The sequence below is a fragment of the Dunckerocampus dactyliophorus genome, chromosome 18 (genome assembly GCF_027744805.1).
Source record: "Dunckerocampus dactyliophorus isolate RoL2022-P2 chromosome 18, RoL_Ddac_1.1, whole genome shotgun sequence".
In the NCBI taxonomy this organism is placed as follows: domain Eukaryota; kingdom Metazoa; phylum Chordata; class Actinopteri; order Syngnathiformes; family Syngnathidae; genus Dunckerocampus; species Dunckerocampus dactyliophorus.
This window is the reverse complement of record NC_072836.1, coordinates 12,915,995-12,939,153: the sequence shown is the minus strand read 5'-3', so window position 1 is coordinate 12,939,153 and position 23,159 is coordinate 12,915,995. Positions and strand designations below refer to the sequence as shown.

At 42.0% G+C, this 23,159-nt stretch overlaps 1 protein-coding gene across 10 annotated transcripts in view; it reads left to right on the top strand.

The window, feature by feature from the left end:
* rbfox1 (RNA binding fox-1 homolog 1) overlaps window positions 1-22,834 on the top strand; it is a 264,175-nt gene extending 241,341 nt beyond the window's left edge. For 7 of the 10 annotated variants that reach the window (XM_054759808.1, XM_054759809.1, XM_054759805.1 and 4 more), the window contains one exon: window positions 20,367-22,834. In XM_054759808.1, coding sequence (XP_054615783.1) covers window positions 20,367-20,489 — 123 coding nt within the window. In that variant the 3' untranslated portion in view covers window positions 20,490-22,834. Of the gene's footprint in view, window positions 1-17,549; window positions 17,656-20,366 lie in introns of all 10 variants that reach the window. The other 3 variants (XR_008566765.1, XR_008566764.1, XM_054759811.1) reach the window with 2 other exon arrangements.
* Window positions 22,835-23,159: the final 325 nt, after the last annotated feature.

Genomic DNA, 23,159 nt, shown 5'->3' with positions numbered 1-23,159 from the left:
GACGACAAGCTGTTTGTGTCTGTCAGTCCTCCTGTATAGAATCCCATCTTCCACCTCTAACTTTGTCCATTCGTACAATAGCCTTTTTGTCTCTTTGGTCATGTTTCGTTTGTCTTTGTCATTCGGGGTCCAGTTCCTCATTCTCAATGAAGCAACTTCCTGAATGACCTTGTCTTCTTGTTGCGCTGTTTGTATGTCTGCTTGCTTGACGCTGTGCACATTCTGCGGTGGTCCGTCATCCTTACGGGTCTCATCCAATTGTAGTGCTGCAGCCCAGGGTACATTGTCTTCTTGAACAGCTTTGCTGCCTTGCCAAACAGCAGATACAACTTCAGCTGGGATGCTGTCTGTGTGGTCCCTCATACAGTCCTGTAATCTTAAGGGGTAACGTGATAACGTGTCTGCGTCCGTATTGAGTCTACCTGGTCTGTACTTAATGTCAAAATGAAAATCGGCCAATTCTCCCACCCATCTATGACCAACTGCGTTCAGCCTGGCAGTGCTGAGAATGTACGTCAGTGGGTTGTTGTCTGTGTATACGGTAAATGTGGGTGCATAGTATAAGTAATCTCTAAATTTATCACATATGGCCCACTTTAACGCCAAGAACTCGAGTTTGCCAGAGTGAAGATGGTAATTTCGCTCGGCTGGTGTTAATGTTCTAGACCCATACCCAATAACACGTAGCTTGTTGTTCTGTCGTTGATATAACACTGCACCTAACCCTTCATTGGATGCATCAGTGTGGAGAATGAATGGTAAGTCAAAGTTTGGGTAAGCCAGTACAGGGGGATTTGTCAGAATGTCTATGAGCGTAGTCACCACCCTCTTGTGCTCATCAGTCCATGTGATAGGTGTTGTTGATGGTAACTGTCCTTTATCTGCCTTCTTTTGTCCACCTTTGACTGTCTTGTTTCGACTAGTAATACGGTCTGTTTCTGGTTTTTGTAACAGTTCAAATAACGGTTTGGCCACACGGGAAAAGTCTTGGATGAAGGAGCGATAGTAGCCCAGGAAGCCTAACAGTGACTTCACATCTCCAACAGTCTGAGGCTTTTTGTCCCCGAGTGCCAAGACAGCGTCCAAGTCCTGTGGGTCCATTTTTACTCCTTCTCCAGACACCAGGCGTCCAAGATAACGAACCTCACGTTTGAAGAGTTCACACTTGGTGGGTCTCAGCTTGATTCCATGGTCTCGGATGCGGCTTAGAACAAGTCTTAGGTGGTTTACATGGTCCTCAAATGTCTTGGAATAGCATAGCACATCGTCAAGATAAGGAGCGCAGCACTCATCGCGAATACCCTCAAGCACACCCTCAATACACCTCTGAAATGCTGCCGGTGCATTTGTGAGTCCAAACGGTATTCTTATCCATTCATACAGCCCCCACGGTGTGCTGAAGGCTGTGAAGTGCCTGGATTCTTCACTTACAAATCCTTGGTGGTATGCGCTTCCTTGATCTAGAATGGAGAACCATGAGTTGCCACCCAAACTGTCAAGCAAGTCCTGTATTCTTGGTAGTGGGTGGCGATCTGCAACAGTCTTTTTGTTGAGTCCTCGGAAGTCCACACACAGGCGTAAACTTTGGTCTTTCTTCCTCACGCATACCACTGGGGAGGAATAGGATGAGACTGATTTGCGGATCCACCCTCGGTCCAAAAGATTTTGCACATAGTCTTTGACTTCTTTGTAGAGAGGTTTAGGGATCGAGTTGTAGCACTTCTGGACTGGGTTGTTGTCAACTACACAGATTTTTAACTGCAAGTTTGGTATACAACCTATGTCTCCTTCCTCTTTGGCAAATACATCGGATTCCTCAAAGAGCATCTCACGCACTACCTTCTGCTGTTCAGCATCTAAATGGTCTAGGTTAACAGGGGGATGCCACTTTTCAGAGGCCTTTGACACTCCTTCCCTGTTAGTCTGGTCGACCTGTGCCATACACATTAGTGTGTCTCTATCGGACTTTCTAGGCTGCTGAAAATGATCCAACTTCACAGGTCTACACTCAGTCGTCTCTTCAATGTGACCTAAGATGGTGCGAGTTGGTAGAAAAATATCATGTTTACTCTGATTACAGACTGGGACTTTAACTGCTCTGGATGAGCCTTTGGGTGCATTAACTAAAGCAGGAAACAACTGCAATCCCTCTGGTAAGTCTGGTTTTAAGGTAGGTTCAAATAAAACGGTGTCACCTTGTGGTCTTGACTTGACATGACACCTAATCTCACAAACTTGGCCACTGTGAATAGTAAGACCTTTTTTTCCAACTTTGAGTGTGTCATTCACAATGCTCTCTTCAATTGAATTGTCACGTATGACATATACAATTGTCTCAGCCGTGTGCTTCTGTAGCTTTAACGCTTCAGCAAGCAAATCACTCAAACTGACACTGCCTGGCTTTTCAAGACTCTCTAAGATGATCTCTTCTATAACATTAAATCCCAACAGCAGTCCACTAACGCAGTCCTGAGTAATGAGGACAGGTACCTGTATAGCAACTTGACCATGTGTGGGGCTCTTAATCTCAACTAGTATTTCAGCCCACCCCTCAAAAGGTACATTTGTCCCATTAGCTGCTGTTACTTTGAGTGGATCATCTGGCAGAAGGTCTTCCAGGGACAGGATCTCAATGTTAGGGAGATGTCTTTGGAGCCATGACTTGGTTAGTATGGTTACTTGGGCCCCACTGTCCAACAACATGTCAGTTTCTACGCCATTCAGGTAGCAAGTAAGCATACATCTTTTCCCAATCAGTTGTGCTACTCGGTTACCTTGTCTTTTTCTTTGCTTTGCAGGTGATTGGTGTGCAGCTGTAATCATTTCTTTGTGACTTACTGCTTTGCTATGGGACACTGGCTTGGATGTGGTCACTGGTGGTCCCTCCCCGGTGACCCCTCCCCGTTTCCCGCTGGATTCCTTCTGAGCAGGCAACCAACGGCTCGGTGTCCCTCCTTGCCACACCTAAAGCAGTGGTTGCAAATATCAAGTCCTTGTGTTGTGCATACTTGACATTTCCGCAGCTTTGTTGATTTGAGTGGTGGCGTGGCATTCACTGACATTGTCGGTACTGGTTCTGGAGTTTTTGTTGCTTGTGTGAATGCCTTTTCTAGAGTCTTTGCCAAAGCAGACACATTGGCTGTCAGTTCATGTATGGCTGTACGCTGTGCTTGGACTTCAGCTTGGGTCTGGAGAACAGTGGCTTGGACTTCAGCGACAGGCTGGGCTACTTGTTCTCTTTCCCCTTGATGTGTGGCATTAACAGTGACTACTTTGGTTTTATTTGTTGTCTGACCTATTCGTGTCTGTCTCTCAACTTCTTCATGAACTGACTTAGTGATCACCTCTAGGATATAGTCATCAGTCACCTCGTTGTCACTCATGAGCGCTTTTAAGTCTCTCCTGACATATGTATATTTTTCGCTTATTCCTTGGTACAGAGAGTGAAGAAATGCACCTTGGACTAGCCTTCCGTCATACTGAAAACCTGAGCTGTTGTGCTGTGCGGAAAACAGTACACGCTGCTTAAGTCCCATCAACCGGTACATAAATTGTTGTGGGCTTTCACGGTCAAGTTGTCTTGCATTACTGAGTTCCTGAAATAACTCGGAATTACTTTTGTCTTTCAAATGTGTTCTGAGAAACCGCTTCAGCTCAGTTACCGTTAAGTCATATTTTGTCAACAGCATATCTTTAAATGTGCCTGGTCTGATGATTCTTAACACAGCACGGATGATCTCATTTTCAGTAAAGTTCTCGGCTAACCCCTCATCGATCTGTTTGCATAGGGCACCATAACTAACATCAGAGTCTGAATCAGATATTTGTCCGCTGTGAATTTTGAATTCCCTTCTTGGTAAGAAAGCTGCTACATCTGATAGCTTGACAATATCAGAAGCCTGGCTACTTAGGGATGGCTGTTTATCCACCCTAACATGCACAACTGGTGATCCTGTTGCTAATACAGCCTCCGCCTGTAGCTCTTGCTCCTCCACACTGGCTGTTGGCTGCTGAAGCTCCGTAAGGAGGTCGTTGAAGAGCAGGAGCCGTGACATACCTTGGTCCTCTAGACTTGCCAACTGGTCACTTCTCACAAAGTCCACAATGAAGTCATAAAGTTCTACCTCGGTTGCGTCGTCACCTGGCGCGTCCTCCCTCGCCTCTCCCTCGATGGAAGCCGTCAACTTGTGGAGCACGTCGGTGTTTGAAGAGCTGATCAGCTGGTGCAGTTTCTTCTGAATGCCTCGCTGCAACTCGCGTAGTGCTGACATCTTGGATCACGGTGATGGTGCGTCTGTCCAGGTACTGATGACAGGTTCAATGGATTGATGATTAACTGCGCTCTAGGACACAGAAATCATCCTGGACGAGCCCCCAAAATGTTGCCCCTCCCGCCTGAAGAGGGGTGGGAATTATAATCCTGTGGTATAGAATAAGGAAGACAATCCACAATGAGTTGTTGTATCTTCACCAGCAGGATTTATTCTTCTTAGAAAAATAACACTTCAAGTATTATTAGTTTAACCTTCATTTGAACACTGATTAAACAGTTATACAACAGCATTTCTGATGTTAAGGCATTTTCTTCACATGTCAATCAAGTGACAATTTAGGGACAAAATGTATACTTATATAACATAACTTTAGCACAATAACATCATCAACACAGTCAATTCACAGATTTCAATTAGCCTGCTTAGTGCTGTTCACCATGCACCAAGGCCTGTTAGCGTTAGCCATTTAGCATGTGCTTAAATGCTCAACAATACATTGTATAACGTACCACTTTACATGTAGCTGTTTACTTTATCAACATTCTCCACTCTTTACATCTGTTTGTGTGAGTTATTTCTACTTTCTACTAACCTGTGGTATAGAATAAGGAAGACAATCCACAATGAGTTGTTGTATCTTCACCAGCAGGATTTATTCTTCCTCTGTCGCTTTAATACCTCCTCTATACCACTATCGCTACCAGCACCCCCTAGTGGACTTGCGGTATTACACCTGAACACCAACAATGGGGATTTGAATTATTTTAGAGACAAACATATTTTTAAAATAGTGGGGTGTCTGTTTTTAACAACTGAATTTTACATATCCAACATCTTTATGAATTATTACCACTTTTAACTACTTTAAGCATATTTATGTATTTTAAACTGTTTTTAGCCATGTTAACTTATTGTATCCTTTTTTATGTACCTTACATATAGATATTAGCACCACAAAGATAAGTGTTAGAAGTTACCAGTAATGGGCTGTCAATAATAACATGTTAACTGTAGTAATTCATTTATTTGATCAATTATGTTATTTTGTGAGTAATTAACGCATGCACGTCATGGCAAGCCACACCTCTCTGTTATGAAGACAGACAGAAATACAGTGTAGCGTCCCCACAGAGTCTGACTCTCTTTTCTAACATAATTGTGACCTGAACACATCGACAGTGTTGTAGATGAAATTATCCTCGACTTACTAAAGGTCAAAAGTACCACTTTAGAAAATTAATTAAAGCCAATTTCACCTCCCCTTACGTGTTTGTTCATCTCCAGTTAAAGAAGGAAAGAAGACTCACACACTAGCCCCAGTGTCTCCTCAGATAACTGTCTCCCAGATTCTTTGATGAAGCTTGTGTGACGCCAGCAGGTGATAGTCGGAGCGTTCGCTGACTTGTTGACACTTTTCTTGCACAAACAGCACATACTTCTCCCCATCTGTCGCAAGGCCTACTCTGACTATGTTTTTGTTCCCATATCTGGCTGCTGGTCCCGGCTGGCCTTCACTGATTGTACACTACTGTATTTGTGAGCTCGCACTATTTCTGTTTGACCTTTGACATACTTAAACAGTTGTTATGAGATACTTGTAATCACTCACTCAATCAATAGATTAATCGATACATTAAGGCACTTAGTTAATAAATCAATCAATGAAACAGCTTCTTTAAAATCTACTTGTAATTAATATTTACTCACTCAGCTAACAAGTTAACAAAACAGTATTATCCTACAACAGCAGTGCAATTTCAACACCTGTATGTATCTCCACCTCACAAAAACCTCTGTCTGTTCATCCTGGGAACGACACTTCCTCATTCTCAAGGTGGATTAACGGACACTCCAAACTCCAAAAATCACAACAATGTCACGGGCGGCGTGTAGCCGATAATTAGGATCCCAAGATGCAGAGAGACAAGCGTCTGTGTAACAAAAATGTATTAACAAGTCCACAAAAAATATAGCAAGAACAAAAATGCCAACAGGTAAAAAGTACAACATAAACTCCGGGCCTAGCTGTGGGAAAATATACAACAAAAGACTGACTAAGAACACTGCGTACACGGAAATAGTAGGAACAAAAAACACAAGACTAACAAAAGACACTGCTGAAAAAACTAGAATCCAAAAATGCAAAGTGCAAACAAAAAGCCACTGCTGCAATCCAGCAAGCAGGGAATACAGGTACTTAACTAAGGCAAGGAAGGGTCGACCAGAAAGCAAGAGTACAAGGAATTAACGAGACAATGACAGCAGGAATCAGGCATGCATGGGAAGACAATCTGGCAGCAAGTTGGAGACAAAGCAGGGTTTAAGTAGTCCAGGAGATAATTCCAGATAATTGATAATTGAGATAATATTTGCACGTGTGCATGAGTTCCTCCCACATGGGTCGGCACGTGTGCTGCAACAAATAGCATACAGAGGGCAGCAGAGCAGCACCCCAGGTCATGACAGTATCCCCCCTCTTATAAGACGCCCCCGGCGGCCTACCTAGTTTGTCAGAATGGAGCGAGTGGAGGTCGCTAATGAGTGGGGTCGAGGATACAGGAGCGGGCCACCCAGGAGCGTTCCTCTGGTCCGTATTCCTCCCAGTCAACCAGGTACTACACCCCCCTAGCCCTTCTCCTCGAGTCTAAAATAGCTCTCACCGTATATGCGGCCAGACCATCAAACGTGCGCGGCCGAGGCACCGCCTCCGCCGCAGGGCACAGCGGACTGGAAGGTACAGGCTTCAGGTGGGAGACGTGAAAAACTGGATGAACCTTCAAAGATGTTTGCAGCTTGAGTCTAACGGGGGATGCATTGATGATGGAGTTGATGATATATGGTCCTACGAACCAACTTTTTACTGGTTCCTGCCAAAGGTAAGTCACAGGATGAGAGCTATACCTCCTGGCCCGGCCGATATGCAGGAGCCAGAATCCGGTGGCGGTCGGCCAGCTGGCGATTGCATGCTGCAGTCCGGTATATCGCTGCTCTAGTCTCCCTCCACAGCCGGTGAGCTCGCAGTAGAGGCGTGTGGACAGATGGCACAGTAACTGCTGCTTCCTGAGAGGGAAACAGAGGGGGTTGATATCTCAAGGTTGCTTTGAAGGGAGATATACTGTACCTGTAGCCAAGTTGGTGAGGGAGTTGTGGGAGAAACTCCACCCAAGGGAAGTAGGAGGTCCACAAGGGGGGTGCCGGTGGCAAACACAACGAAGGGTGATCTCCAAGTCCTGGTTCGCCCGCTCTGTCAGGCCGTTGGACTGTGGGTGATACCCTGAAGAAAGGATGAGATCGGAGAGCCCCCAAGACCCAGGCTACAGCTATTATCATCGGGAGTCCTTCCTCCTCAGCCGGGCCAAACAGTCTGGAGAGAGCGTCGGGTTTTATATTCTGTACAAAATGGAGAAGTTGAACCTTGTGAGTTCAGTCTTTGGGCTGTGCGTATGTACACCAGGTTCTTATGGTCCGTTACAAATACAAACGGCAGTGATGGGCCCTCTAGCCAATGTCTCCACTCCCGCAGAGCAAGAACGATGGCCAGTAACTCCCTATTCCCCACATCATAGTTACCCTCAGCTGTGGTCAGGCGGCACGAGAAGAATCCACATGGGTGGAGCTTCCGGTTGACTGGTGATCGCTGGGATAGGACCACTCCCACTCCTGTATCCGACGCGTCCACCTCCACGAAAAACTGCAAATAGGGATCAGGATGGGTGAGCACGGGTGTGGAGGTAAATAGTGCTTTGAGCCTAGAAAATGCTGCCTCGGCTTCTGGAGACCTAAGAAAAGGAATCTTAGTGGATGTAAGCATCGTCACATGTTCTGCCTTGCTGCTGTAATTGCGAACAAACCTATAGAAATTTGCAAACCCCAGGAACCTCTGCAAGTGCTTCCTTGATGTGGGAGAAGGCCATTCGACCACCGCCCTTATTTTGGCGGGATCGGCTCTTAGTCTGCCCTTCTCCATTATATAACCCAGGAATGTGACGTGAAATTCATATTTCTCTGCTTTAACGAAAAGACGGTTCTCCAGAAGCCGCTGAAGAACGTGCTGAAGGACATACTTCTGCAGAGAATCTGAAGAATAAGTATATCGTCAAGATAAATGAAACAAAACTGGTTTAACCTGTCCCTCAGAACGCCGTTTACAAGATTTTGAAAAAATGCTGGAGCGTTGGTGAGACCTAAAAGCATTACTAAATATTCGAAATGTCCGAATGTGGTATTAAACGCGCTCTTCCACTCATCTCCCTCCTTTATGTGAACGAGGTGATAAGCATTGCATAGATCCAGCTTAGTAAATATTTTGGTGGTGTGAAGCGAGGAAAATGCTGAGTCCATAAGAGGAAGAGAGTAGTTATTCTTGACCGTGATTTCATTTAGGCCCCAGTAATCAATGCACGGTCTCAACGATTTGTACTTGTTTTCTATGAAGAAGAACCCCGCCCCCAAAGGAAAAGAGGAAGGACGAATAAGTCCTAATAAAGAGGTGATATAGTCCTTGAGTGCTTGCTGTTCCGACTCAGAAACGTTAAAGAGCCTGGCGCTGGGTAACAGTGCATCAGAAATAACTTTAATTGCATTGTCATATGGCTGATGAGGTGGTAAGCTCTGGGCCCTATCCTTGCTAAATACCTTAGCCAGGTCCTGGTATTCGGCTGGAACCTTGGTGAGGTCAATACGCTCCTCAGGCGCCTTTACTATCGGGCTCTCGGGTACCACAGAACGTAAGCAACTGGAGTAGCAGTAGCTATTCCAACTATTGATATTCATACATTTCCAATCAACCAATGGATTGTGTAACCTAAGCCAGGTAAGAGCTAATACTACTGGGGCAGACTGAGATGGGATGATAAAGAATCAAATCACTTCATGATAGTTACCCGAGAGCCGGAGAGCCAAGGGCTCAGTCTGAAACGACAGCACCGCTAGTAAACGCCCGTCTAACGAGTGCACCTCTTTGGGACTCATACGTTCAATCTTAGCAAAGTTGTTTCTTTCAACAAATTCGGAAATTAAGGAAACTGTCATCAACTCCAGAATCAAAAAGTGCCGAAATAGGTATACATTTGCCCATCCCAGTGATATTCACTGGAACCTGAAGTCTCAATTAAGTCACTTGTGCTGTCTTCATGGCCGGCCCCTTGTCGTCATACTCACAAGCCGAGAGGGGGGATTGATCCCCGGAGGGAGGTCCGGATTGATGTCGGCTCACTTCTCCTTACAACGTCCGGAGGAGACTGCGGCCGAGGAGCTGGTCTGGTGGGGTAAAGGGTGAGGCGGTGGTCGGCCGCTCCACAATAGAGGCAGAGATGTAGTCGGCGGCGGCTTGAGTGTTCAGCTGAAGACAGGCGACGGCCCCCCAACTGCATGGGCACCTCGGTGGCTATGGTAGTTGGCTCCATGTAATCCTCCTCGTGTGGTATTGGCGTCGCTCGGCGTCTTGTAAAGATCGGGGCCCAACTAGATCTCTCCTCCTCCGCGTGCTCTCGGTCACGCTCTCGCAGACGGTCATCCAAATGGATAGCCAAGTCGATCAAGCCATCTAGTGTAGTGGTGTCATCACATACTGCTAACTCGTCGTTTATGCGAACATGGAGAGCCTTGCGAAAAATGCCCCTTAATGCTACATCGTCATATCCGCTTTCTGCTGCCAGTACCCGAACCTCGATTGAAAACGCTGCCACAGAGCGTCCCTTTAGTTTTACGTTCAGTAGTCTACTTATCTCCGTTAGACTATTTGTGCATCTTTGTTTACACGTACTGGCTGTACTTTGCATTGGCGGCTCGCGTTCTTCGCCGTAAGTGGATATCATGTTCTTGGGGTACGTACTAACTTTTTCAAGTGTCACTGAACAACTTTACTCTCTTGTTGTCAATATAATAATTGTGTCTTCTTAAAACACTATTTGTGTGTGGTTGTTTCATGAGCATTAACACACAGTGTCCAACCTTAAGATGGTGATGCTAAGGCAGGGGTCTCCTGTCGTCAGGTGATTTTGAGTAGCTCACCAAAGGGTCAAAGAATATTTGTTTCAACACTGAGTAGTTTTTTATTATAACTGTTGAATTGAGACTTAATGCCTTTTATATAATGACAAATTAGCACAGAATAGCATAAAGATGACGGCTGCCCTGTTTGAGTGGAGATGTGCTTGGTAAATAATGTAGTGTACAATTTAAACGTTGCCAGCCATTAAATAAAACACAAATAGTTTACAGCTCTCATAGTGATGAAAGTTGGACACCCCTGCAACCTCAACACTGAATATTCTGTTTTAAGTTGAGCAGGACAGATTTCTAATTATCTAATTCATGATGATATTTATTTTTATTATTTTATTCTGTTATTTTTTTTTATCTTGAGCAAAAAAATAATTATTGAACAGTTTATTTCCCATGTATTCGAATTGCTCCAAAACATGCATCAAAATTAAATTGAGGTTTGTGTCAAATAGTACAAAAATTGTTTCACACAAATAAAGGCAAAAAAAGACAATCCATCCAAAAGTTTATTTTTTAATAATTACTTATTTACCTTGGAATTGTCTAATGGTGCCCCTGACAAATAGCATTCATTATAAGTAAATTGAAAAATGTACAGTATGTCTATGTGATCAATGTCAGCATTGGCCGATCTCACTCATGGATGATCGGTATTGCAATTGGCAGCAGAGCATCCCTAATTTGAAGGTTTTTCAAAAAGTAACAGTAATTACTTCTTCCTGGTAACTAGTTACATTTATGAAGAAATAATTTCATTAGTATTGCAATTGCTTTCTTGGGAAAGTAACTAATGACTATAACTAATTACTTTTTTAAAGTAATTGGCCCAATTGCAGTCGTCCCTCGCTACATCGCGATTTGAACAACGCTCCCTCACGCTATTATGGTTTTTCAAAGATTAATTAATTAATAAATGATATCTGTTTTGTGGTTGAATATGGCCTATTTTTGGTAAAAAAAAATACTAGTTAGCTCAGTAGCTTGCTATGCTAGCGGTGGCAGTCTCTTATGTCCCTGCAGTGATCCCGTAGACTGTGCAATGTGGTGTAAATGAAGAATAGGAGTGTAAATGACTACAGTAATCCCTCATTTATTGTGGTTAATTGGTGCAGACACAACTGCAACAAGGGAATTTCCGCAAAGTACGATTCGATATTAAGAAATTGAATATTTTCATAGTTAGGGCATATAAAACCTGTTTTACAATCTTCTAACATTATTACAGCCCCCAAGACATGAAATAACACTCCTATAGTACCTTTACATTTGTAGTACCCAATATAGTAGCTATAATCAGAGAAAATAAGAAATATTAGACATAAATAAAATAACATAGCCTCACACGTTAGCAGTTCCTTTTTTGTTTGTCGTATTACCCAATTTAGTAGGCAGAATAAGGGTAAATACAGTAAGCCGTGTAAGATGTAAATAAAACTGTCACAGTAAATGCGTTCTCTCAGGGAACCTTAGTGAGGAGTCTTGTGGCTGTCTCACCGAACAGCGACACCTAGTGGCCAATGTAAAATACCGCACTACATTCACAATTACAATGCTTCTTCTGCCTTGTATTTGTATTTTAGATCATTCATTTTTATGCTTGAAAATGCTTCATTTAGGCAAAGAATAAGTACAATTTGCTTAAATATGCATGTTTTATTTGTTTTTATTAATAATAGGCTGTATTCAACCACAAAACAGTGATCAATTAATTAATTGGTGAAAGAACGCAATATAGCGAGGGAGCGATAATCAAACCGTGATATTGCGCAGGACAACTCTATAGGGGTGTAATTTCATTTGTACAGGGCTCTAATAATGTTAAAAAACATATTTAGAAAGTCATAAACAGGTTTTCTATTAGCTAAATATGAAAATATTTAGTTTATTAATATTTATTAATACTTTGCAGGAATCCACTTATCTTGGTCGGGTCTGCAACCAATTAACCGTGATAAACGAGGGACGACTGTAATACAATCATAGCTCATGATACAAAATCAACACCTAAGCAGTAGATCTTTTTTCTGTTCTGGCAAAGTAGAATATACAATCATGTACTTGTATGGATGTGATTTACTTGGTCAGAGTTTGAAGAATGTTTGTTTAAAACGTCAAATATCATGTTTGATATTGGCCGTTGGCCTAATTATTTCCGATCTCTTTGAGCCTTCCGAACTGTTTAGAGCGTATTTCTTGCTCTAACTGGGCGATACAGAAGTACGCAAAAGAAGTCCCAGTTGGCATAGCTAGCAAACCACATAATGCTTTTTGGGGACGTAATGCCTTAGTAGCCAGGTCCTCTGAAACCTCACACCTGGTTACAACCGTGAAGGACAGTTTGTGGGCTGGGAAAAGGGCAGCATTAACATGGTGATTTGGCTCCTTTTTGCCAGGGATTCTGAATTACATCAGAGTAGTTGTCTGTCTCTGCCCATCGACTGACATATACAGTGGAGGAAATAATTATTTGATCCCCTGCTGATTATGTAAGTTTACTTCCTAACAAACAAATGGACAGTCCAAAACCTTTGGGTGGCTTTAAATAACTCTAAATGGCAGTCAGATTGACTGAGTGAAATAACAGGCAGTCCATGCAAGATCTCAATTTATGTGGTAAGGATAATTCTGAGAAAGGTGAATGACTGGCCCAGAATTACACAGGAGGAGCTTGTTAATGATCCCAAGGTCACAGAGGCCACAGTCACCAGGGGCGGACTGGCCATTACGAGTACTGGGAGTTTTCCTGGCGGGCCGATCAATAAGCCATTTATTTATTTACTTATTTATTTCTGCGCCTTGCCTTGGTAACTACAGTAACTAAATTTTCCGGGCCACTGGCCCGGGAACATGCCTCCGCAGACACAGCACAACAGAGGGGGCGTGTTGTCACAGTCAGAGCCGCCCCTCCCCACACACAGAAGAAGCGCTGTGCATCAAGCCCCATTATTCATGGGGCGCGGGGCCCATTTTTTGCAGGGGGCCATATGCGGGATGCGCATCACTGCCGTGACACGTGCACGCAGCACAGAATAAAAATGCAAAATCAACCAAGTCCGCTGTTAAGTCAAGGCAGAAAGAGCAGGCTCAATTCCAACACTGGACATTTTTTTTTATAAACGAGGAGGCTCGTAATGGGTGGCGGGGTGTAGCCAGTCTGAACCAAAATGTTGATGGCCGAATTTTTTGTCCAGTCCACCCCTGACAATCACCAAGATAAACTTTTGTTCACCAACCCATCGATCGCCGGAGGTGTCGGCGCATGTACACCGGATCGCCTCTTGTTGTCACTCGACATGTCAGTCGACATTTTTACCAACGTTGACGGTCACCAGATGTGGAGATGCGATTCACAATGAGACAGGGGTCGAGGTAGGGGGCACCAATCATCACTCAGCTCACCGACAAGCAACAATTCTTTCGGAATAGCTAAGTGCTACAACCACAGGCTAGAACTACCTCATGACAGGGAAACGGAAGATGGATAGATAGATACATACATACTAGAGATGTCCGATAATATCGGCCTACCGATATATATCCATTTTTGTGCATGCTAGATTAGAAGCGTCCGTGGGACGTCTGTCAGAATGCTATAATCATTTTCATACGTATACATGCGTGTTAGGTAGATTACTTCCTCCTCTTCAATTTCATATCGGATTTAAACTGAGTGTTGGACCACATCGACTCATACGACGGCTTTGAATGTTAAATCCAACTTTAAGCCTTTCAAACTTCAGGACAAGATAAAAGGTGTGTAGGATATGAATTCACATTTTGGTTAATCAAATATTCACTCAATCAAATGCAAATTAGGCTATAATGTCTATTTAATGTTATTTTCTTCTTGATTTGTTGTTCCATCCATCCTCTATGCCGCTTATCCTCTTTAGGATCATGGGGTATGCTGGAGCCTATCCCAGCTGACTTCTGGCGAGAGGCAGGGTACACCCTGGACTGGTCGCCAGCCAATCACAGGGCACATATCGACAAACAATCATTCACGTTAACAATTTTAACACCAATTAACCTAGCATGCATGTTTTTGGAATGTGGAAGGAAAGCGGAGTACCTGGAGAAAACCCACGCACACACGGGGAGAACATGCAAACTCCACACAGAGATACCCAACGGAGATTCAAACCCAGATCTTTCCGATTCTCCTGACTGTGTGACCAACATGCTAACCACTAGGTCACCATGCAGGTCTTGATTTGTTGTTGATATCAAAAATTCTGGATAAAATGTCTGGACTGTTCATGTATTTGTAAAGCAGGGGATCAAATAATTACAGTGGACCCTCACACATTGACAATCCACCATTCACAGTCCCGCAAATTCATGGATTTTTGGTACAAAAATAAATTGTGTGTGTTTTTTTTTTTAATTCTCTGAAAATGGGCCATTTTTCCACAGCAAATATTATACATCTCATTCACCCTAAGTTGGTAATAATTAATAAATAAGCCATAAAACAGGTCAAATGTACAGCATACGCATACCATTGTATAAAAAGCCTACAATATTTACATGTTTATGACTTTATGCTTCACTGATGATGCTTTTTCTCACTTTGCTCGGCGCCTCCTTGAACGCACCACAATTGCGTGCCATGACTGGCATTCCGATTCCATCTGTTCATCGTTCTTTAACTTTGATTGTGCATTTAGCATTTAGCTTGTTGGCGTCCTTCGCTAGTGAACAATGGCAACTGACGAAAGCGAGGTCTGGAGCTGAATCTAATAAATACATCAGTAACTTTTATCGCAAATATTGATCCAAAGTCAGGAGAAAAAACACGTCAAGCTAGTAGGCGGGTTTGGAGGGGTCGGAGCGAACCGTGTGTCAAAAATAGATATTTTTATGGGCGTATCAATTGGCGAATTTCCACCATTCGCTGGCAGATTTCGACACCTGTGAAATGCGTGGATCTACTGTATTTCCCCCACTCAATGTAGTTCAAGAATCAGTTCACTCTGAAGTTATAGACTCGCAGCGGAACGGAATGAATCAGACTATAATTTGGTCGGCAAACAGTGAAACTGTGCCGTGTTGCCTGACGTATTTATCTCATGAATATAACTGCTCTGGCTTTAGTTTTGCCATACAGTATGTCCATATACTGTAGAGTGTGACTGCTTTTCACAATAATTGTGCTTCAGCCCCCCCCTTCCGTGACCCAACCTCTCAGGCTTTGTGCATGAGCGTTTCTGCAGCGACATCTCCTCACTTAAACTTAATTGAATTTGTCTGTGCTGCTAACGGCAGTCCAAATGCCACATTAATTCGGCCTGTAAAAGGTGATGAATGTCCTCACGCTTTGGCAGCCCAGTCCATGTTAGTTATTATATTTCTAATTTGGTGGATACCACCTCACCCTGCACTCCTTGGTAATGAAATAATTAGTCATTTTGATAATTAAATCTCCTGTGGCGCCGCAGCCAAAGGGAGGGAGTGAGAGAGGGATGAATTGACTCAGAGATGGTCAGCCGAAAGGAGGAGTCTTTAATGGTTTGTTTCAATCCCCCTGCTCAAGCTGGAAGGAAACGAAGACATGATGTAATTTAACAGCGATAAATCAAATTATGCAAAGTTGTAACCTGTCAGTTAAATGCAATTCATTCCCAACAATAAGCATAAATGTGAAATGTTCTGTGTAGTTTTCCAAATACGTGCCTGTTATATTGAATTTTGTACTGCTCACCTGTGTTGCTGTGCATTACATCAGCTGTCGAAAGAAGGTTCAGTTATAAATGAAGCATGACAGGTTTCAATATGGAGAATCCGTCTCCAAATGTATACTTTATCCTTTCTTTGTCGAGTCAAACACGGCACAACTAAGTACCACTGCTTGGAATTTGGTTTCCTGTCTGTTGAAAAGCTTTTTCTATCCAAAACAATTCAACGTCAATTTAGTTCAGTCATTTTTTGACTCTCATCCTCTGGTCAACACTTGCACTTAAGAAAAAAAAAACAAAAAAACATTAACACAAAGGTCATTTCTGGAAAAAGGGGTGATTCTGGACGAGGGTTTACTTGAGCCAGAAAATGACAGCTTTGGTCTGTGATGTTTGGTTAGCCTAAAAGGACAGAAAATAAAACATTTATAACATAACCACTACTGAAGAACTTACATGTGTATAAGTTATATACTTGTCTACGCTTGTGCATTTTGAATCCGTAAAAATGGAAAAAAATTAAAATATAATAACATACAAAGTATGTCCCGTTGTGTTGCACTGTTGTGTTCATGTGCTGTGTTGGCATTAAGCAGACCCGCGAGGATTTCACAATGTTGCGATTGTGCTTTTGCAACCCCGCAACTTTGTCCAATCCTTGCAATTTCTCTAATTTTGGCCAATCATTGTCATTTTTGCCAATATAATGTGTCCCTACGTAGCGCCCAAACGCACGCGTCAGCAGTCTAACCACTCAAATGTGTCCTTGCATCGCCCGCCCACGTCCTCGCTTCCATGTTCACGTCGACCGAGACATGGACGTGTGATGACAGTCTCTTATCGTCTCTCAGTTACAAACAAGAATCACCACTGTTGATCTCAGAATACCGCAACTTTTGCCACAAAAGCGCATCAAGGCATTTTAAACTGTAACATTCACCAAAAAAAATAAAAAATCTGCTCATTACCGGACAGACTAGTTATAATTTTAAGACGTAAAAGTGTCACCTGTTTGTCTTCTCCACAAAAACAAACATGTCAAACCCTCCTGGGGATGCGAAGATAAAAATATGCCTCTAACGGAGCGTCAGAGTACTTCTTGGGAGGTCGTGGGTCAAATAGGACAGAAAACGTAAATTAAAAATGTATGCCGACCAGACGGCAGCAAAGATCAGCAGATGAAGGCTGCCCAGTTGCCGTATGGACAACAATACAACTGTGCTCATCAGAGAAGCATGTGGATAAACCAATATGACAACAAGTGTAAGGAAACAATGTAAAACGTTGTTTGGTGAATTATTTGGGAGATCCTAGAGGGAGGCCAACAATGTTAGACTTTGAAAACCCCTGAGCAACTGCACAATGTATCCATTTCCAGTATTTTTCATTTGGAAAACATGTTTTGCCTTTTGTTGCGGTATTTACTTATATAAGGAACCTAGCAAAGGCTGTTACTCTCCTTTCTGAATAACCATTTAGCAGCCATTCTTCAGCATGGTCTACTGTATCTCCAACTCACACTTTTTTTTTTTTTAATCCATCCCTCCCTCTAATTTGTCATGATTATATCAACTGGGTTTCTTTCACATAGCTGTTGGCATGTTCCCCTGGCATGAAGCGTCTCCCTGTCCTTGCTGCATGACGATTGCTCCGGTCATGGGTCTTTTCATCCACCATGGCTTTACACTGGCGTAACGGTAATGTCATGTTGGAACTGTACATGGTGCTGGGCTTACGGGGCTAACAATATGTTTGTACCAGTGACGTGCGGTGACGTTCATGGCTGATGAGGCACTGACTCCTTCTGAGTATTTTTTTTAAGGTCAAGACAAGAAGAAAAAGAAACAACAAAAGAACAATAATTCACTTTTGTTAAAAAAAAAGGTTTTCAAATAATGAAGTACAACGGAACCTTGGTTAGCATCATGAATCCATTCCAGAAGCTTTGACTCTAACGGAAACGTACTCTAACTCAATTCATTTTTCCCAGAAGAAATCATGTAAATTCAATGAATCCATTCTGGACAACCAAAAATGTGAACACAAAACACACTTTTATACCGTAATTTCTGGTTTATAAGCCACTACTTTTTTCTCATGCTTTGAACCCTGCCGCTTATACTGTACAGTGGTGCAGCTAATTTATGGCTAAAAAAAAAATACAGTTCCCATGATGCTTAAGAGGGCAGCTTCGGGAAGTAGTGACGTGTATGCTAATATCACATTTAGAATTCTCATGCGCCGATTTTGATCTGACAAATGTTAAGTCAGTTTGATCAAGTGTAGAATTACTACAGCTTATGTTAGGACTGCTTGGATCACGGCAGATGTTGAACTCCGATGAAAAAAAATGTCTCACGTCATCATTGGAGCTCACCAGTAATGCTGGAAACATCGAGTGGAGGTAGGATTGCAAGGTTTATAGTGTGTCAAAAAATCCACTATCACCAAAAGGCTGGACTACAACAGCTCAAGCTAAATGGCTAATTTGCCTTGAAAAAAAGGTGATAGAAAGAGAGAGCGTGACAAAGAGAGACAAAGTGTGTGACGAAGGAATTGGTAGGCTGTTCAATTCTGACGCCGAAGAAGACAACTTTAGTGGTTTTAGTTCCCAAGAGGAGGATGAAGACGGCGATGAATGACTTTTCTCGTAGGCTACTGTTTAACTAGTCATGTTACAGGCACTGTTTAACTCGTTGTGTTACAGGCACTGTTCGGCACTGTTTGGAAAAAAGCTTATTTAATCAAAAGTTGAAAAAAATCTTTCTGTTTAACATCTTTCTGTGTGTTAAATATCCCATGTTACGACGTGGGCTTTTCCTCTTTAAATTTAGTGGCTGCGGCTTATGCGCTATAGTCTGGAAATCATGATAGATTTCCAATTATAGTTTTACATGCAGAAAATCATTTTAAATGCATATAAATGAGGAATGAAATGGATAAATGAACATTGACAGTTACTTTTACCGTCACTGAAGACGAGATTTTTGACAAAGACACTATCTCGCAACGAGATCAAAACAGAAACCAACTTTGTGTTTGGCCATGAGATATTTCTTGAGTTCGGTAGTGTTTCTCACCTCAATACTTTAACCCAAATGGTGCTAAAGAAAGTTGGAAGTGCCAGGATTTCGGTAAAGAAGACGAGAAACACTACTGAATTGAAAATATAACTTTCGGCAAAACACGAAGGTGGTGTCCGTGTTGATCTTGCTGCCACATCATGTCTTTGGCAACAAATACTTCTTCAGTCAAGGTAAAGTTAACCTTAAATGTTCATTTACCCCTTTTCATTTTCATTCTTTTAATGCATGTAAAACTATAATTGGAAAACTATTAATAAAATGTTTTGTGTTCACATTTTTTAGACTTGTGGCTAACTGTGTTAGCTAGCAAAGAACTACAGTCAACCGCTGGTGACGTCACACGGAGCTGACTTTCAATTCCTGCATTAGCAAGCTGCTAAAAGGATGTTTTGTGATTAAAAATCCATTAAGAACACAGTTGGACTCACGCAGTGTATTAATAACATGACAAGACTTGTGCGTATACGTATTGTACGCTAACCGGTAAATTGACGCAAAGTGAGGCAAAATTTTGGCAGAATTTTTTTACGACAGCCGAAAAACACGTTTACTGGGGCACACGCTAACCGAGATTCCACTGTACGTGCGCCCTCTCCTTGTCCAGGAAAAGCTCTGACGCTTTGTTGTAAAGGTCTGATCACCTTCTGATGAGCTTATAGATATCTATAAAATCCTCCATCTTGGCAGGCAAGTTAATTCATTCATTCAACAAAGCATAAAAATATCCGATGGATTTAACTTGCCGCTCTCCAGCTGGTGCTGCTTCTGCTGTCCTGCTGTGGAAGGACGGCAGTGACAAGCACCCTTCAGCTCACGCATGCCCATACGACTTCAAGATGAGGGGAGTACTGCCGCGCCTCCGCATATGACAATTCTCTGTGTTTTATTGTTTGCTTACCAGGCTGTAGAAAGTCATAGTGTAGAATAGATGTTTCTGCAACATGTATATCATTGGTGACGTGCCATGATCCAACTCAGACGTTAGGCAGGGCCTGCGTGCACGGCCGCCTCATCTTATGGTTCTGCCCTGTATTGGATCAGGAAATGTGCAAATTCAGAGATTTTTATGCAGAATTTTAGAAAAACTGTGATGAATCACACAAAAAATACATTTAAAATCCAGTTCAATTGATAAATATTAATATTTATCTTATATTGTCGTTATTCTTTTTTTTTCCCATCGCAGTTGTATCCATCTACAAAAATATGATCAAATCTAATCTCCCCTGACCGCACGTCACTGGGCTGTCAGTATGTTTTTTACAATTTCCTGTTTGGCGTATGTGTATGTCACGTGGTGTTTGTCGGCACATGTTTTTCAGAATACATTCGCCCCGCTGTCGGACGCCAAAACTCGGAGCCATGTCGACGACGTGGGGCTTGTGCTGTCCTCTCTCCAGGCTAGTATATACCGAGGAGGCTACAGCCGCTTTGCTCCCTATTAACAGCGCGTCCAATCAAATCTCAACCTTGCAAACGGACAGGAAGAACGTGTGAGTGTGTGCTCGTGTGTATGTGTGTGTGTGTGTGTGTGTGTGTGTGAGAGAATGAGATCTGCAAGTGCAAGTTCAAAAGAGAGACATTGCTGAGGCCTGGGTATTGCAATACATGCAATTTAAGCATCATTTGAGCATCTCCTAAGCGAGAAAAATCTATAAAACGAAAATGACAGCTGATATTTTTCATCTTATACCTCAGATATTTTGTGCTGTGTATTTTGATATTGTGGGTTTTTAATTTATCAGGATTTAAAAGACATGCTGTAGTTTATCATCTGTAGAGGTTTTGTCCATGGTACTAATAGAGCAACCGTTAGAGTACAATTAGACCACAGAGAACATATTTATCAGATTGTTGTACACCAATCTTGTGGGATATAATGTAACATGTTTTGTTTATTTAAAAGCATGTATCTCCATGTTTTTATTTATTTGGGGGAAAACAAACGGGGGGAAATGAATGCCTTTCTGTGGGCAACAATGTTGAGTTGTGTGCTAAAAAGTGTTTTTCTTTGAACTGCGCTGCATTTTCATGCAGTTTGGGAGTCAGGAAATGTTGGAGAACATTGTCAGAGTTACGTTTTTGTGGACATTTAATGCGCAGGATCGTCCAAGTAAAAGCAGCATAGGTCGGTAAAAGATGGCTAAGTCGTTGAAGTCCATTGTTTCCGGATCATGACTTCGCCATCTTAACGATATTTCAGTTGAAGAAGTATTTTATTTGTGTATTGTTTTATTTATTGTAATCCCTGTTAGAATACGTTGATTTTCCAGACACAAGTCGATGCCTTTGGGTTCTTGTTTTGTTTTAATGTCAGGGGAATTTAGTCGTGATCGCAAGTTTAGATGCAAAGTATAGGCAATCCCTGATAGTATAGGCCTGCATAGCTGATAGGAAAAATGTGAATAGTTTAGTTGGTAAGGAGAAAAAGATGTGAGTCAGCACGTTATTCAGACTGTAGCTTTACTGAGTCAATAACGTGGTTCTCTCTTACATCACGTCAAGCCAAAGGATCCAGCGGATAGCAACATATCTGGTGTGTTTATGTGTTTAGTCAAGGTTCTACATCAAATAGAGAGGAAGGGGACTGTCATGGAAACCTGAACATGTGTTTATGAGTTAGTTGTTTAGTCTATGAGGTCAAATATGGAAATGAAAGTCAGTCACATGGTGCAGTTTGTGGCACTGATGTTTTTTTTGTTCCGAGTAGCAATGGTCATTAACATTTTTATAGGAACTTCCAATATATTCATCGGTACGATTGATGATTTTTATATTGCTGGAGAGATTTAAAATATATATTGCAGTGGCCAAATGCCACTTTGTATTTTTTCTTTTTTTGTTTCCATGGTTTTGTTTTGGTTTTTTTTGCCTTTTTCTTTAATATTTAAAATGAATGGGGGATCAAATAAAATAATCCAACAATGTAATATATTTGAACTGTGCAGTGAAGATGTTCTTATATGAAACACATAATGGTATAATGTTTTAGACTTAGGCACATAGATCAGTTGTTAGGGCAAGCTATATTCTTTGCAAAGTCATGTTCTGATTTTCTTTCCAAATAATCACATTGTAGTTATGCAGTATATATGCTCATAATTGACTTTGTCAGATGTACTATTTTGCACAACTTGTAATTTTTACATAAATCTGAGACATATCAGTGCAGTAGTTGTACATTTTCCCTGTCTTTTTTGTTTCTCATGTTATTGTTGGTGACAACTTACTTTTCAAGGCTCTCGACCTTTTACTCTTTGAAAAGTAACTGTTTGAATATTACACAATTATATACATAAGAGGAGTGAATACATTGTGAACAAGTTAATAAATGATGTAAATAGACGTTAATGGACTCAATCTGTAGTGTATTTGAACCACGCTACTTCGGGAACGGAGGAGTTTGGCTGTGGATTACGGTGCCGCTCCCGACACCACATTCTGTTTACAGATGATCCAAATCAGCGCTGTTGTTACACACATCTCTTCTTTTTTGTATCTATCATAAATGACATAGGGAAAACCCTCAGACGCCTCATAAAAGGCAGCCATGAAGGCACTAGGCCAGTTTGCTTTGTGTGCTCTGAGTGAGGATGTATGCTCAGAAACAGGACGAATGAAGGTCTTCACTATGCTGAATGTCTGACTCTGCAACTACTTTATCCAAGTGCTGCTTCCAGTAGGTGTTGTGGTTCAAAACAAGGCTTCCTGCACCGTCATTGTATGTGCATGTACTATGGTTCTTCCACTTACCAATAACCATAAATAAAGTTTTGTTTTCTCAAGCTTCTCCACTTGGTTTCCTCTGTGAAAAGCTTTGAACATAAATGTCGGTGAGATATTTATTTTACTATTCGTAGTTTTTAACAGACTCTTAAACAAAAGTAAGGAGTACATTGCTTCTATGTTTAGTACACACTGAGCAAACGTTTTGCTTGCACTAATCGAAATAAAAATCATGCAATAGACCACAAACAGTACGCAGCTGGAGTATTTATGGGTCTGACAAGATAGATACTTTAGAGAGATAGCTACTTTATTCATCTCCAAGAGAAATTCACAAATTCACAAGCATTTTTAAAGTTTTTCTGACAAAAAAGTGGCCTAATTTCTAA